Source organism: Oreochromis niloticus, linkage group LG3, assembly GCF_001858045.2.
Source record: "Oreochromis niloticus isolate F11D_XX linkage group LG3, O_niloticus_UMD_NMBU, whole genome shotgun sequence".
NCBI classification, from domain to species: Eukaryota; Metazoa; Chordata; class Actinopteri; order Cichliformes; family Cichlidae; genus Oreochromis; species Oreochromis niloticus.
Genome location: NC_031967.2, coordinates 60,169,503 through 60,183,265, shown reverse-complemented (window position 1 = coordinate 60,183,265; position 13,763 = coordinate 60,169,503). Strand labels below are relative to the sequence as shown.

The window sequence follows — 13,763 nt, the reverse complement described above, 5'->3', positions numbered from 1 at the left end:
GCTCCTCGTCTCCGCTGGGGGTTCAGGAGAACCGCTCCAGCCATTCCTCGTCTCCGCTGGCGGCTCTGGTCAGCCCGGCCAGCACCTCCTCGTCTCCGCTGGAGGGTCCAAGTCGCCTTCGCCCGGTCCGGCCTCTGCTTTTGCTCCTGCTCCACCTACGCCGTCGTCTGGTCCAGCTTCTGCTCCTGCTCCACCTACGCCGTCGCCTGGTCCAGCCTCTGCTTCAGCTTCACCCTCGTCTGGTCCTGTGCCCACCAAGCCTCGACCAGTACGCCTGATGCTTGAGAGCCGCCGCCGTCTTCCACGCGGTCGGCCTCCGGACCCGTTCTGCTGCCGCCGCCGCCGTCTTCCACGAGGTCGGCCTCCGGACCCGTTCTGCTGCCGCCGCCGCCGTCTTCCACGCGGTCGGCCTCCGGACCCGTTCTGCTGCCGCCGCCGCCGTCTTCCACGCGGTCGGCCTCCGGACCCGTTCTGCTGCCACTGCCGCTTTTCACGTGGCCGGCCTCCGGAACAGCCGAACTGTGAACTTTTGTGCTGTCGCCCCCGGGTCGACCCTCTGTTCTCTATGGACACTGCTTCCCTGGACTCCAAAATCTTTTGTTTTGAACTGTTCTTGTGTATTCGTGAACTCGGTTTTTGGTGTCATGCTCCTTGTGTTTCGTTTGGTTTCGGTCCCACCGTCCTGGTCCCCCGCCTCCCGCCCTGGGTGGGTTGTTTTCTGTTTCTTCGTGTGTTTTGGTTCTTGGGTTTGGGCTGTCGGGAGCCAGCCCTTGAGGGGGGGTGATGTCATGATCCTGGGCCATGTTGGCCCAGCATTCTTGGTTCTCGTGTATTTTTGTATTTCTTTATTTAGGCCATGGTTCCTGGGTTGCTCTGTTAAGTTGTTTCTTATTTGATTTCCCCTTGTGACTTTTACCCCCTGTGTGCCCCTCTGTGTATCTGTGAGCCCTCGTCTCCCCTCCTTGTGTTTTATTCCATGTTTTCCCCAGCCCGTTATGTCTGTGCTCTCCCCGTGCTCTCTCTCCTCCTGTCTGAACCTTTGTACTTCCTGTTTTACTTTGACAGTCTCCCGTCAGTGTTGCGTTTTCTCCTGTCTTGTCTTGTTATGATTATCAGTGTCACCTGTGTTCCTCGTGTGCTCCCACTTCCCTCGTTAACCCTCTGTGTATTTAGGTCTGCGTCTCCCTCAGTTCTGTGTCGCGTTCTCCCTCATGCTGTGTGTTTCTACCTGTAGCTCCCTGTGTGTTTTGTTAGAGTCTTCCCAGTTTAGATTTTGTAGAGTTTTTGTGTTCAGCAATAAAAGCTGCCATTTTGAGTTCAGTCCAGTCTCCAGTGAGTTTGCGTTTGGGTCCAATTCCTGCCGGCACACAGCCGAATCATGACAGTTCCTCTGACAGCTGAAGACAGATCCTGGGACCAAACAGGAGGATCCAAAATCACTGACAGACAGACAGAGGACAAAACATCAAGAAATCCTAGCAGTGGCTAGAAAAAGGCCAGATTAAAGGGACAGCACAGAGGCTCTGATCATGGCAGAGAAGAACAGGACTTAAGCATCAGATCTATAGATGCAAGAGTCTACCACAGCCAACAGGATTTTTGTTTATTGCAAAAGTTCACACATCCAGGCATCCACTGACAATTTAGGGACCAACCACATCAAACTGGGAATGCTGACTCGCATCTTAAACTCCTGGCTCTCAAAATGTGAGACTTAGAGGATGCAGAGTAAAGTCCATCAGATCAGAAAGGAAAAACAAAAAGATAGTTTCACGTCTCATCAGTGTTGGTCATGAGGGGTAAAGGTGCTGTAGGCCTCTCTTCGGTTACAACAAAGTACGGTTCAGGACTGAGATGTGGAGAAACAAAACTGACTCTGCAGAGCGACTGACCAACATTCCAGAGGATGCGATAAGATAAGACTGCAGCGACTCACAGAAACATAGAAGCCGAACCATTAAAGTCAGTTTCATTTATATATCACAAAACCACAACAAAGTGGCCTCAAAGCACTTTGAATTGTAAGGTAAAGACTCTACAGTAATAACAATGATCCACATGTGTGGATCTTTTTGCTTCACCTCATGGAATTGAATAGAATAGCCTTTTATTGCCATTGTACTAGAGTAAAATGAGTTAAAAAAAAAAAATCCAACAGTTTTGCAAACACATCCTGTCCCTATCCGTCCCCTCCACCTCTCTGTCCTACTAAAAATCTGAGGTAAAAATCATCTTCAGCAGTCTGAGAAAGGTTAGTGTCACAAAATTATAAGTAAATAAAGTTTTCTGCCCTCACAAGATACACTCCCAGATATTTTCGTCCATTTGCCTAAAAGAGTGTGGACAGACTGAGGAGACACTCGTTTCAATCATGAGTGAAAAACACAAAGTCGTCAGTTACAAAACGAAACTCCAAACACATATCACAAGATGCCCATTTCTATGCATGGGCCGGACATGTTGTTGTCTGAAGATGATACTGATGCCAATTCGGCACGAATGGTAACGTAATCTTATCGAAATTTACAACATAGTGAAAGGTCTGTTATCTCCAGCTTAAAGCTGCGTCCACACTCACAGTGCTCAGGCAACCTGAGACCAACATTTGGCCACATCTTACAACTTCTACTTCTACTTCTAAAAAATAAATAAAGCAAAACACACACACAAACCGAGTGACTCGACTTCTTGTAGTGAGCCACTTTGTCTTTATTTACCTTTTGATAGTACATTCATTGCAAAGCAAATATGATCAAGTTTCCTGTAAATGTCCCTGAACGGCCCTGCTGGAAGCAGGAGTGTGTTTGAGGCGGGAGCGTTCACAGCTCTGTTACAAAGGTCCCACAGAATTCCACGTCCACTAAAGCCATTTCATTCATTTTCTTCTACTCTGGGATTATTTAATTATTTATTATCTTTTATTTATTCAGGTGAAAGTCTCACTGAGGTTAAGATCACATTTCCAAGAGAGACCTGCCATCATGGCAGGAAAAGTTCCAACACATAAAATATTCCATACAAACAAGTGAGTAGAAACAAACAAAGGTTATATTGGTTGCTTTACACATATAAAACACACAGACAAGAAGGGAGCAACCCAGGGTTTAGCAAGCTGGATGCAACAATCAGTGTCACTCTTTGCTGCTGGTTGTGAACATGGATCGCACCAGACAATGAAGTGAAACCAAGCTGGTTTTCATACCTTGCACATGTTTTGTGTGAGCTTGAGTGTAAAATGTGAACATTTTAAAGACTTTAGGGATCGTTTAAACCACCTTACTGTCCTTTCAGCGTCTGCAAACTGATCTGGAGCATAAATGAGATTCAGAGAAACAATTTAGGGAAATCAGAATAGTTTATTAATCCCAGAGGAAAGTATGTGAGCACAGTTGCTCCAATAAATAAGAACAGTAACAAACAAGGTAAAGTGTCATATTCAATAATACAAAATATCACAAAATAGCTCTTATATATAATTGTCCCAATAAATATCACACCAAACTGAAGTATGAATACATTTTAAATGGAGCTGTCCCTCTTACTCACAGTTGTTTTCTCAGTAGAGGATGTGCAGATTTTAAAGGTGTACAAAATCTGAACTGTGTCCACATGTCTCTGTTTCTATTCTGTTCCTGGAGAGTGATCCTGTTGTTCATTAACATGAACTCATGTTTACCGCTTCTTTGTAACTGAAATTATTATTTTTACAATGAAATACAGAAAAAGAAAATACACAATACGCCACAGCAGATCATCTGCCTCCATCTCACCCCGTCTCTAGCATCCTCTTCTACCGTGCCAACTCTGCTGATTTGTCTATTTTTGTTGCTGAAAAGAAATCCAGATACATCTGAGTTTTAAACTGCTAGTGGGATGAAAAATGAAAATAAATTTCAGTAGACAGAGAATTCTAAATATAAATTATGAGTACTGAAATAAAGTACATTCACACATGATCAAGTGCACATATGAACAGTTTGAAATAAATTAGATATTCATTTTCTTCCAGTTGTCCAGTTCAAGTTAGGTGCTGGAAACTATACAATCACAACGCCTCAAAAACTGGGGCAGAAGTAAAAGGGGAGCAGCTAAAAGTAACTGTGACAGGAGACGGTTACTAGCCTTGGTTTGTGTCTCTCGGTGGTAAGATTAGAGAAAAAAAAAACTTCCACAGACACTGTTGGATCGGTGCAGAATAAAGAAAAAGTTCTGATTTCACTTTGTGTGCGTGAGGAGGAAAATAGTGGTGTACTCTTTTCGGGGAAATGAACCACAGGTGTGCTTGATGCTGATGCAAAACCGTGGAGGGGTAAGGGTGAAAGGGCCAAAGAACAAAGCTAGAACAGGAGGAAAGAAAAGTGATGAAAAAGATTTTTCACCACAGTGAAGAAAAATTCCCAAACGTCTGTCAGACAGTTTCAGAGAGTCTTCATGAGGCACATGTAGACTCTGCCCTGAAGTAGCAAACACGCAGGAGAAAAACACAGTGGGCAGATCTTGGTTTCACTTTCACTTTGAAAGGTCAGCAAATAAACGATGAATGAACCTCAAATAAAAATGTGCCAGCTTGGACCACTGTTGTGGAACACCCAACTGATTCCAAAGGGTCCTTAATGGTTAGTACCCACTTTTCTTTGGTGTGACAGGAATGACTCATTTAACCAACATGTGCTCATCACAACCGTTAACAACAGACAAGTGAAACTGTATGAACACCCGTCCTCTCTTTCCTCCCTCAGCCCTGTTAGGGACACGACCCTCTCTGTTATGCCACAGACAAACAGAGAAGCCACCATCAGTTGCAAAAGCATCAGCACTGTTCTTTCTCATTTTTAGATAAAGCTACAGATGGTTAAAAAACGTAAACACACACACATTTTTTGCTATTTTTGTAAATACAGCGAGCCCAACACTAGGAATAAGACAAGGAGTCATCAGCACAGCGTCAATGAATAAATCAGGAAGATGATACTCCAAGATGAGCTGACAGAGTGTCAGAAGGTAAGGAGGATCCAAAATCACTGACACACAGACAGAGGACAAAACATGAAGAAATCCTACCAGTGCCTAGAAAATGGCCATCTTAAAGGACAGCAAAGAGGCCCTGAGCACCAGATCTATAGAAGCCAACATGACCCTGCAGGCTGTGTAAAGGTGTCGCAGAGACTATCCAGCACATGAGACGCAAGCTCGGACAGCATACAACCAAGTGGCTGGGAGATGGATCCCCAAAAATCCACCGGGGACTGATGATGTGAAATCTTTGCTTCTTTAGTAAATCTTACATGTGGAATCAACATGAAAACACAACTACTGCTTTGTGAAACAATAAAATTTCACTGTGAAACCTTCACAATGAATAACAAACACAACCATCCTGATCTTCACTCAGTGCAGTCACATTGTTCTGACTGTGTGGGTGATTCTGGGCTTCCACTGACACCCGGTGGATACACAAAGTTTACAAAACAACTCCCTGTTTTCTTAGAAGCAACTCGAATTCCTGTAAAATCCCAGAAAGATGAGTGACATCACCTAAACTGTATGTCACATTCCTAATGTTTTGCAGTCTTTATTACAAAAGCATGTTTATCACTATGAGCAGATTTGTCTTTGTGTTTTTCTTACTATAGAGCATTAAATAAGTGTGATCTCACTTTTAAAACACTACTTTCTTTTTAACCACCTACTTCCTGCCCCTTCTCTGATTCTTGTAAAAGCCTTATGCTGCCTATAATCACTCCACTGCCTACAGCCTCCTGTCACAGATGAACACTCTCCAAGTCCTCCTGTTTTTGTCTCTAAATCTTGGATCTACAGGTGAGTGAAAGAGCATGTTTACATTGTTATTCTTTAATGGTATTTCTGTGGAAAATGTTTTATGTTTTTTAAATGGTAATGTTACATTTTTACATTTCACTTGGTTACCAGTGGATCCACATGTTTCTGTGCTCCAGAGAAACCGTGCAGTATGTGCTGTTAACATGATAATATGAGACAGTGGCTCACAGGCGATCAGAGAAATGTGGGAATTTTAGTTTTAGGCACACTGACTCTTTGATGTTGCCAAGGTTTTTATTTATTTATTTATTTCTACTTTAACTTTCCTTCACTAGAAAATGTTGTTACAATAACCTGTGATCTACATTTTTATTTGAAGTTTAATTTTTATTGTGTACTTAAAGAAACAGTTTGATAAAGTTAATATTGTTGCAAAAATGCTTTTGTTTTCAATGTTTTACAGCATAGTAACAATGGATTCATTAAAGTGATTTCCTCTGCCACAGTGAGGCCCGTGACCTCAAACTGTTTAAACTTCAGATTTTCTCGTCAGTGCTTTGCCACTTTCCCCTAAAAATATCAGCTGCCAGCCTACTGTTAGTATAGATTGACTCTGTGGTCACAGCTACCGTTATCTGATTTGGATTGTGCTCACACATTCGCATTTGTGGGCAAATTTTGGAGATTTCTAAGCAAAGGCACACACTAGGTGTGTGTGTGTGTGTGTGTGTGTATATATGTGTGTGTGTGTGTGTGTCTCCTTATAGCCACACACACAAAACCTGATTTAGTGACAGCCCTAAATCACACATACTCAGTGCTCATGATTGTTTTAGTTTGCATCATCACTTTAACTTTTTCTCAGGTGAGACATTTAAATTTACATGTAAACAGTGTTTGAAACATTTAGATGCTGTGGGTGCTGTGGGCTATCCCACTTGAGAGAAGGAAAGAAGGTACATCCTGGACAGGTTTCCAGTCAACCTCACAGATCTACACAACCTACACCTGCATCACCTGCATGTGAGGTTGACAGAGTTCCCAGTGGGAACCCATGCAGGCACAGAGAGGATATGCAAACTGCACATGCAAAGGCCTCAGCTAGACCTTGTTTCTGTTTGACAACAGAACTAACCACTCCACCACCAAGCCACCTCAAACATCCTTTAAACTTTTCTACTGGCAGATTTCCAAAATTTTCCCAAAGTTTTACTTAAATGAGGTTTGGGATGATTGAAAAAAGGGGCTGTGCCAGTGTGCTGGTTGTAAGTAGCAAATATGAGCCTGTCCAGAATGATTGTAATGCACTAACCAACAACACTAATTCAACTATAATTTGGGGTGTGCAGTATTTCTGGATTCTTTTCTTTTCTTTTAGTGCAAGACAAGAAAGAAGTGGAGGTTGGAGAGGATGCAACTCTCGATTGTCAGGGTCCCCATGAAGGGAACATCTTACGGGTAGCATGGACCAAGAGTGACCTGAAAGCAGACGATTACGTCTTTTTCTTCCGGGAAGATCGTCTTTACAAAACATACCAGCATGAATTATTCAAAGATTGAGTGGAGCTGGAAGACCCAAACATGAAAAATGGAAAAATGTCCATCATTCTTCACAATGTCACCGTTAATGACACTGGAACATATGAGTGCCACATCTCATATGAAACAGATCACAGCCAGAGATCTGAGGTTAAGCGGGAAACCAAGGTGAAAGTTACACCTGCAGGTGAGGTGAAGCCTCGAGTGTGTCCTCTGTATCAGTTTGTCCCTCGATGAGCAAGACTAGTTTATTAGTAAAATATCAACTTCCAACAATGCCAAGATAAATGCATCTATCCACTTTCCTCCTGTTCTGCTACTGCAGTATGAATCACAGCTAAGCAGACAGACAGCTCTTTGACCAGTGACAGGTGTGTTGTCTACTTTATTAAGACGGCCCTTCATAATGCGAAGTAAAACTAACAGACATCAGCAAACATATACCTCAGTCTCAGGGTCGACGCACTTATGGTATAGATTTCAATATCCTATGTCACTTTATTCTCAAGTTATCCCATTGAGAGGATTTTTTTAAAAATTTGACCTCTGACCTTGAGGTTGATATCCCTGAGATTCATACTTGTCTGAGATTTTTTAGTATCTGCACCTATGGTACTGATTTTTAATTCATCTTCCTTCTCAAGTTATCACATTCAGAAACTTGAGTGTCCACAACAAACCCCCATGAACGTTTTACAGCTGAGGGGTAAAAATGAAATAAGGTGCAATGAGACCACCACCAGTAGACAACGGGTGAAGTGTCTTGCCCAATGACACAATGACCGAGAACGTCCAAGCTGGGGCTCGAACCGGCAACCTTATATTTACAAGGCAAACTGCCAACTCTTGAGCCACGAGCCACAATCCAAGGGGACCGTGGCTCGAGAAGAAGAGGATCTAAGACACCGAGATGGGATGGTGATCTGAACAAGGTCAGAGACATATGGAGGAGAGAGATGATGAATAGCCTTAAATGTGTACACGAGTATTTTGAAATTGATACGATATTTGACCAGGAGCCATTGAAGCTGCTGCAGGACAGGGGTGATGTGGTGGATAGAAGGGGTCCTGGTGATAATACGGGCAGCAGAATTCTGGACGCGTTGGAGCTTGTGGATGGATTTTTGAGTAAGACCAAAAAGAAGTGAATTACAATAATCGATCCGGGAAGTAAAAAGGCTATGGAGAAGAATGGCAGTGGCATGTGGAGTGAGAAAAGGATGGAGATGATTAATGTTGCACAATTGAAAATATGCAGACCGAGTGACATTATTAATGTGTGAATTGAAAGACAGAGTACTATCAAGGATGACACCCAAACTTTTCATAGAGGAAGAAACGAAGACCGACGAGTTATTGACAGTAATAGAGAAACTGTTGGTTCTGGATAATGTTGATTTAGTGCCTACCAAGAGAAGCTCGGATTTGTTACTGTTGAGTTTGAGAAAATTGGAATAGAACCATGAATTTAGTTCGGCTAAGCAGAGGGTGAGGGAGGATGAGGAAGAGCAGAATCGGGTTTAGTGGACAGATAAAGCTGGGTGTCATCAGCATAACAGTGAAAATGGATATTTTATTTATGGAAAATGTGTCCAAGCGGAAGAAGGTAGATAATGAAAAGAAGGGGGCCCAGGACAGATCCCTGGGGCACGCCAGTGGTCAGAGGAAAGGGCTGAGAAGTAAAGGATTTGAGTTGAATAAACTGAGTGCGATCAGACGGGTATGATTTAAACCAGGCCAGTGGAGTATGGGAGAGACCGATGGAGGCCAGCCTATTGAGGAGAATAGAGTGAGAAATAATGTCGAAAGCAGCGCTCAGATGGAGGAGAATAAGAATGGAAAGTAAACTGGAGTCAGCTGCCATAAGAAGATCATTGGTTATTTTTATAAGTGCTGTTTCTGTGCTGTGGGAGGGGCTAAACCAGACTGGAACTGTTCATACAGATTATTATCAGGTAAATGTGAGTGGAGTTGTGTGGAAATGTTCTCAAGAATTTTTGAAAGATTGGATTGGAAGATTAGATTGGAAATAGGCCGAAAATTCTCAAAATTATTGGGATCTAGACCAAGTTTTCACAGGGACAGTTGCGAGTTCTACCCCTCACCAGATTTCTTACTTCCTTCTACCAGAGAGGAGACATGAGGAGAGAGGAATAAAACTGAGGCAAATCTCATTTTAAAGTGATGTCAGTGAAATGATGTTTGACTCGACTCCATCATAAATGTTTTGTTAAAGCTCGACCACAGCTGGATATTCATGATCTCAGCTATAACAGTGTTCACAACATTTTTCTAAAAAATTTTTTGATTTAATTAAAGTCACAGCAGTGATGTTGGAGCTCGTTTTCACTTCTAACCTCATACCTACAGTTTTTTTTCTCTTTTGACACTTAGGTCAAAGGTCACTTGAAAACCATGTGTATGGGGCAAACTGATGCTCTACTACTGCCATCTACTCACTGTTATCATTTCTGTGAGTGATCCCTTTATATACAGTACATACACCAGGTGGACACTTTATTAGGTACACCTCGCTAATACTGGGTTTGACCCCCCTTTTCTCTTCAGAACAGGCTTAATGTTCAGAGTTGAATTCATGTTTTAAAAAACACTGAAGGTTAAAACCTGAAAAGAACATCAGGCGTGCACCGAGGACAGCATGAGTAGTTGTGACTGACAGGTGCCTACACCATAAATCATGCAAAGAACATTGTAAATCATTAGAAACTGAAATCTATACATGTGTTTTTAATGTTTGCTTCGACCTGATGCTCAGATTTAAGTGCAAACTACAAACAGAGTACAAGTGCAGTGTGATAGAATAAAAATTTATGTCCTCTGTTTGTACAACAAATATTCTGATAGAAGCATAGATCAAACACTGCAGTAATTAAAACCCGACAAGAGCAAAGGCCTCTGGATACAGTCTTTGCAGTTTGCTGATGGCGTCAGTGAAGTCTTTCATGGCTTTTTCAGCATTTTCATCTGGTGCTACATAAACTGCAGAAGATGGGTCTGCCCTTGATAATCAAAAACACAAATATCTATCTACATCAGAGCAGTAAAAGTGCGCACAGTGTCAGACGACGTGCACCAGGATTTAATGTAGAAGCACAAACCACCTCTCTGCCACATTGTTTGGGAGATCATTACTTAACCACACATCCATGAAAAACATGTAATGAGCAGGACTGGACAACCTTGTGAGGGTTACAAACAGAACATCAAATCTCAACCAGTACACTTCATTTTGAAGATCTACAATCTCCAGAGTGTCATAATGTGGAGTGTAGCTTAGACAAAGACCCATAGAAGCAGAGTGCAGGGAAAGTAAACCAGCGGTTTATTTAAGGCTGATAAAAACCATCAGAATGAACATTTAAAAGGGAAGTGAACAAATATGATGTTGGGGACACAAACCCCAAAAGACACTGAGGAAACAGTAAGGCACAACAAGCGAAAAAGGAAGACTGAAGCTATAAGTACACAAAGGCTAATAAGGGTAATCAAATGAGAATGAAATAAAAGATGTGAAATCAAATACAAAAAGCAAAAGGGTATCAAAGTAAAACAGGAAGCAACATAAGAAGGGAACAAAAAGAGCAAGATTAGCATTAAAATACAGGAGAATATAGAGGAGACAGAATAAATTGGAACTCAAAGAATTAAAGATAAACTACCAACAGAAACTTTATTGGAAAAGGTAACAAAAACTAAAACTAAGAAAACCTGAGATTGTAATCATACAGAAACCAACTAAGAAAAGGTCTGAACAGAATCTTGGATTGCAATTTAATTTAAGTTCATAGCACACAACACCAGGTTTAGGTTCAGTTTTAACTGCCCACCTTAATGACATAAACTGAACCAGAGTTTCTAAATGCCCACCCTGCAGTCAGTGTGTGTTTGCAGATGAAAGGTAGCAGTGGGTGGTGTTCTTGCAGGACCGCCGGTCTTTTAGCCTGTGGTTAACAGATGCTCACAACACTGTAGTCAATCAGTTTCCTGTTTAACATGAACATGTGAGCAGAATGTGGAGGTGCAGGTGTTTCACACACTGTCACATGTTTTATTACACAATGTTTGAATCTTTTGACAGTATGATAGATAGATAGTATGATAGAGTATGATTACATAAAAGTGAGTGTTTTAAATCCATTAAACTTCCATTACTACCATTCAGTCTTTAACTGGTCCATGTTTTCTTCATGTATTTATTTATTAATTAAAGCATAATATTCCAGTTTAAATCTGTGGTGTCGCACGTTGTTCAATAACAGAGATGTGACGACCACAATCTGACAGATTAAACAGGAACTCAGAAGTGATGCTCAGTGATCACGCCAACAATGTCATCACAGTCTTCAGCCAGTCTCTCCCTAGCTTGGGTGGGTGGTGCTGTTACCACAGGGATAAGGTCACTTCCTGTCACATGTGTAACCAGAAATTTGTATAAAGAGTCAAAAAGAACTGAGCTTGATAAATAACTGAAGAGACTGAGAGTGTTACCTGTGACTCTCCATCGATATAAAGATACCATGAGCAGAGTGGAGATGAAGTATGGACAGAACACCACCAGATGGAGGAAAACTCTGGACACAAGGTGGGGGGAGGAGGGTTCATGGGCCAGGGTTGTGTTTGTAGGTTTGCCTGCAGAGAGAATCCCACCTGTTCAGGTGAATATGTGGATGAAATAAAAGGTGAAATCAGAGTAAAGCTGCTCACCTGTGACAGTGATCCAGCTGGATGGAGACTCTCCATGACCGCTGATGATGTCACACTTGTAGAGGCCTTCATCAGACCTGGAAACATGCTGGATGGTCATGTGACCTGTAGGCTGCTTCCTGATGAGGGAGCCATCTTTATAGAAAGCAGCTGGGAGGTTGGAGGGAGTGGTCTTTGTTTTACAGAGCAGAGTGACGTCATCTCCCTCCATCACAGGGAGGACAGGACTCTGCAGGATCACTGATCCACCTCAACACAGAGACAAACTACAGCATTTCATCCATTTACACACAGCTTCATCAACACTAACTCCACACACTCAGCTTACCAGTGACTGTCAGGTTAACCATGTTACTGATGGGACCCTCTCTGGACTCACACCAGTAAACTCCACTGTCCAATGGGTCGATGTAGCTGATGTTACAGGAAGAACCAGCTGATCTTCCCCACTCATCTCCACACTCAGCTCCGGTGTCTCTGCTTGTGTTTCTCCTCAGACTCCATCCAGCAGAGCTGTCGTCCTCCTCACAGCTCAGAGACACAAAGTCTCCTTTAAAGAACTGAGAGCTGCTGGGACTCACAGTCAGACGAGCTGTGAGGAGGATGCATATTAAGTACAAGCCAGCACTGAGGTCCAAAGCAGACCTGCTGTGGGGAACTTTGTGAGCTCAGTCAAAACTGATCAGTTTTGTTTTTTAACATGAACCTCCAAGAAAGTTAGAGCACTTTCTTCAGGTGAACATACTTCCTTTATGCTTTTGGTAGCATCGATGAACTTTCAGCAGGCTCCTGGATAGCTTAGCGTAATAACTATGATATCATGCCACAATATAAAAAAATGCTCAGAGCTTCTAATACGGTGTCGCTGATATCAGGTTTAAAGTGTGACTGGAGAAGGTTACTGACCTTGGTTTGTTGTGCAGCTCAGCAGTGAGGTTGAAACTAAAGAGAAATAACAGGTTAGTTTAAAGCTTCACATTCAGGAAAAAAGCAGCAACGCCATCAGTCTGGTCGATCTACAGACTGAAGAAGCAGAAAACAGGAAGTGGTTTTCTCTCTTTTTATATTTCTTCATAAACTGCATGTTTGTGAAGCAACACAGTGAGAGTATCTTTAATCCTTTTCAGAAACCAAAACACATCACAGCATACTTACAGAGCAGCCATAGTGAAGAAGCTTTCTCCATCTGTAGGTGCTACTTAACTTTGATCGGTCCACACTAGCATCAAGCGAGACCCTCCTCCTCCTTCCTCTCTTACAGGGTGGTAGTTCTGTAGTTTCCACCTCTCATCATTAAGAGAAAAATGTTTCTTTGGATGAAACATGTCAGTAAACATATTTTTTAAATTAGGTCATGAGCAAAATGAATAAATAAAATCTAGAAACCAACAGACACTGGAAATCTTGTTCCACTACTTTACTAAACTCCTCCCAAACCTCAGTTTTTCCTTCAGCTACAGCCAGATCCATACTTCTCTGTGCCTCTGCAGCTCCACAGACTAACCAAGCCTGACAGAAGTCCTCATTCAGTTTGAAGATGCCCTTCACCTCCAGTCTACACCATCTGGGTCAGGGATTATCACCACGTGCAGGTGCACTCCAACCAACTAGAGGATCACACCTCTCTCAACAGGCTAAAGGAGATAAGAACTGAAGATCTCACAGATCTGGGCCTTTGAAATATATTCTCATCCCTTTTACCTTTAGACATGCCAGCT

At 42.4% G+C, this 13,763-nt stretch overlaps 1 protein-coding gene across 3 annotated transcripts; it reads right to left on the bottom strand.

Moving 5' to 3' along the window:
• Positions 1 to 10,985: 10,985 nt before the first annotated feature.
• LOC112846305 (Fc receptor-like B) lies at positions 10,986 to 13,543 on the bottom strand. 3 transcript variants are annotated; one of them, XM_025905810.1, is made up of 6 exons: positions 13,201 to 13,543; positions 12,952 to 12,987; positions 12,374 to 12,693; positions 12,046 to 12,294; positions 11,830 to 11,970; positions 10,986 to 11,745 (listed from the first exon to the last, which is right to left on the bottom strand). In XM_025905810.1, exons 1-6 carry the CDS (start codon positions 13,209 to 13,211, stop codon positions 11,639 to 11,641), a joined length of 864 nt encoding a protein of 287 aa, XP_025761595.1. In that variant the 5' UTR covers positions 13,212 to 13,543; the 3' UTR covers positions 10,986 to 11,638. The 3 variants fall into 3 exon arrangements, with proteins under 3 accessions (XP_025761595.1, XP_025761596.1, XP_025761597.1); XM_025905811.1 differs by having other exon boundaries at positions 12,374 to 12,690; XM_025905812.1 differs by having other exon boundaries at positions 12,374 to 12,637.
• Between the last annotated feature and the right edge of the window lie 220 nt (positions 13,544 to 13,763).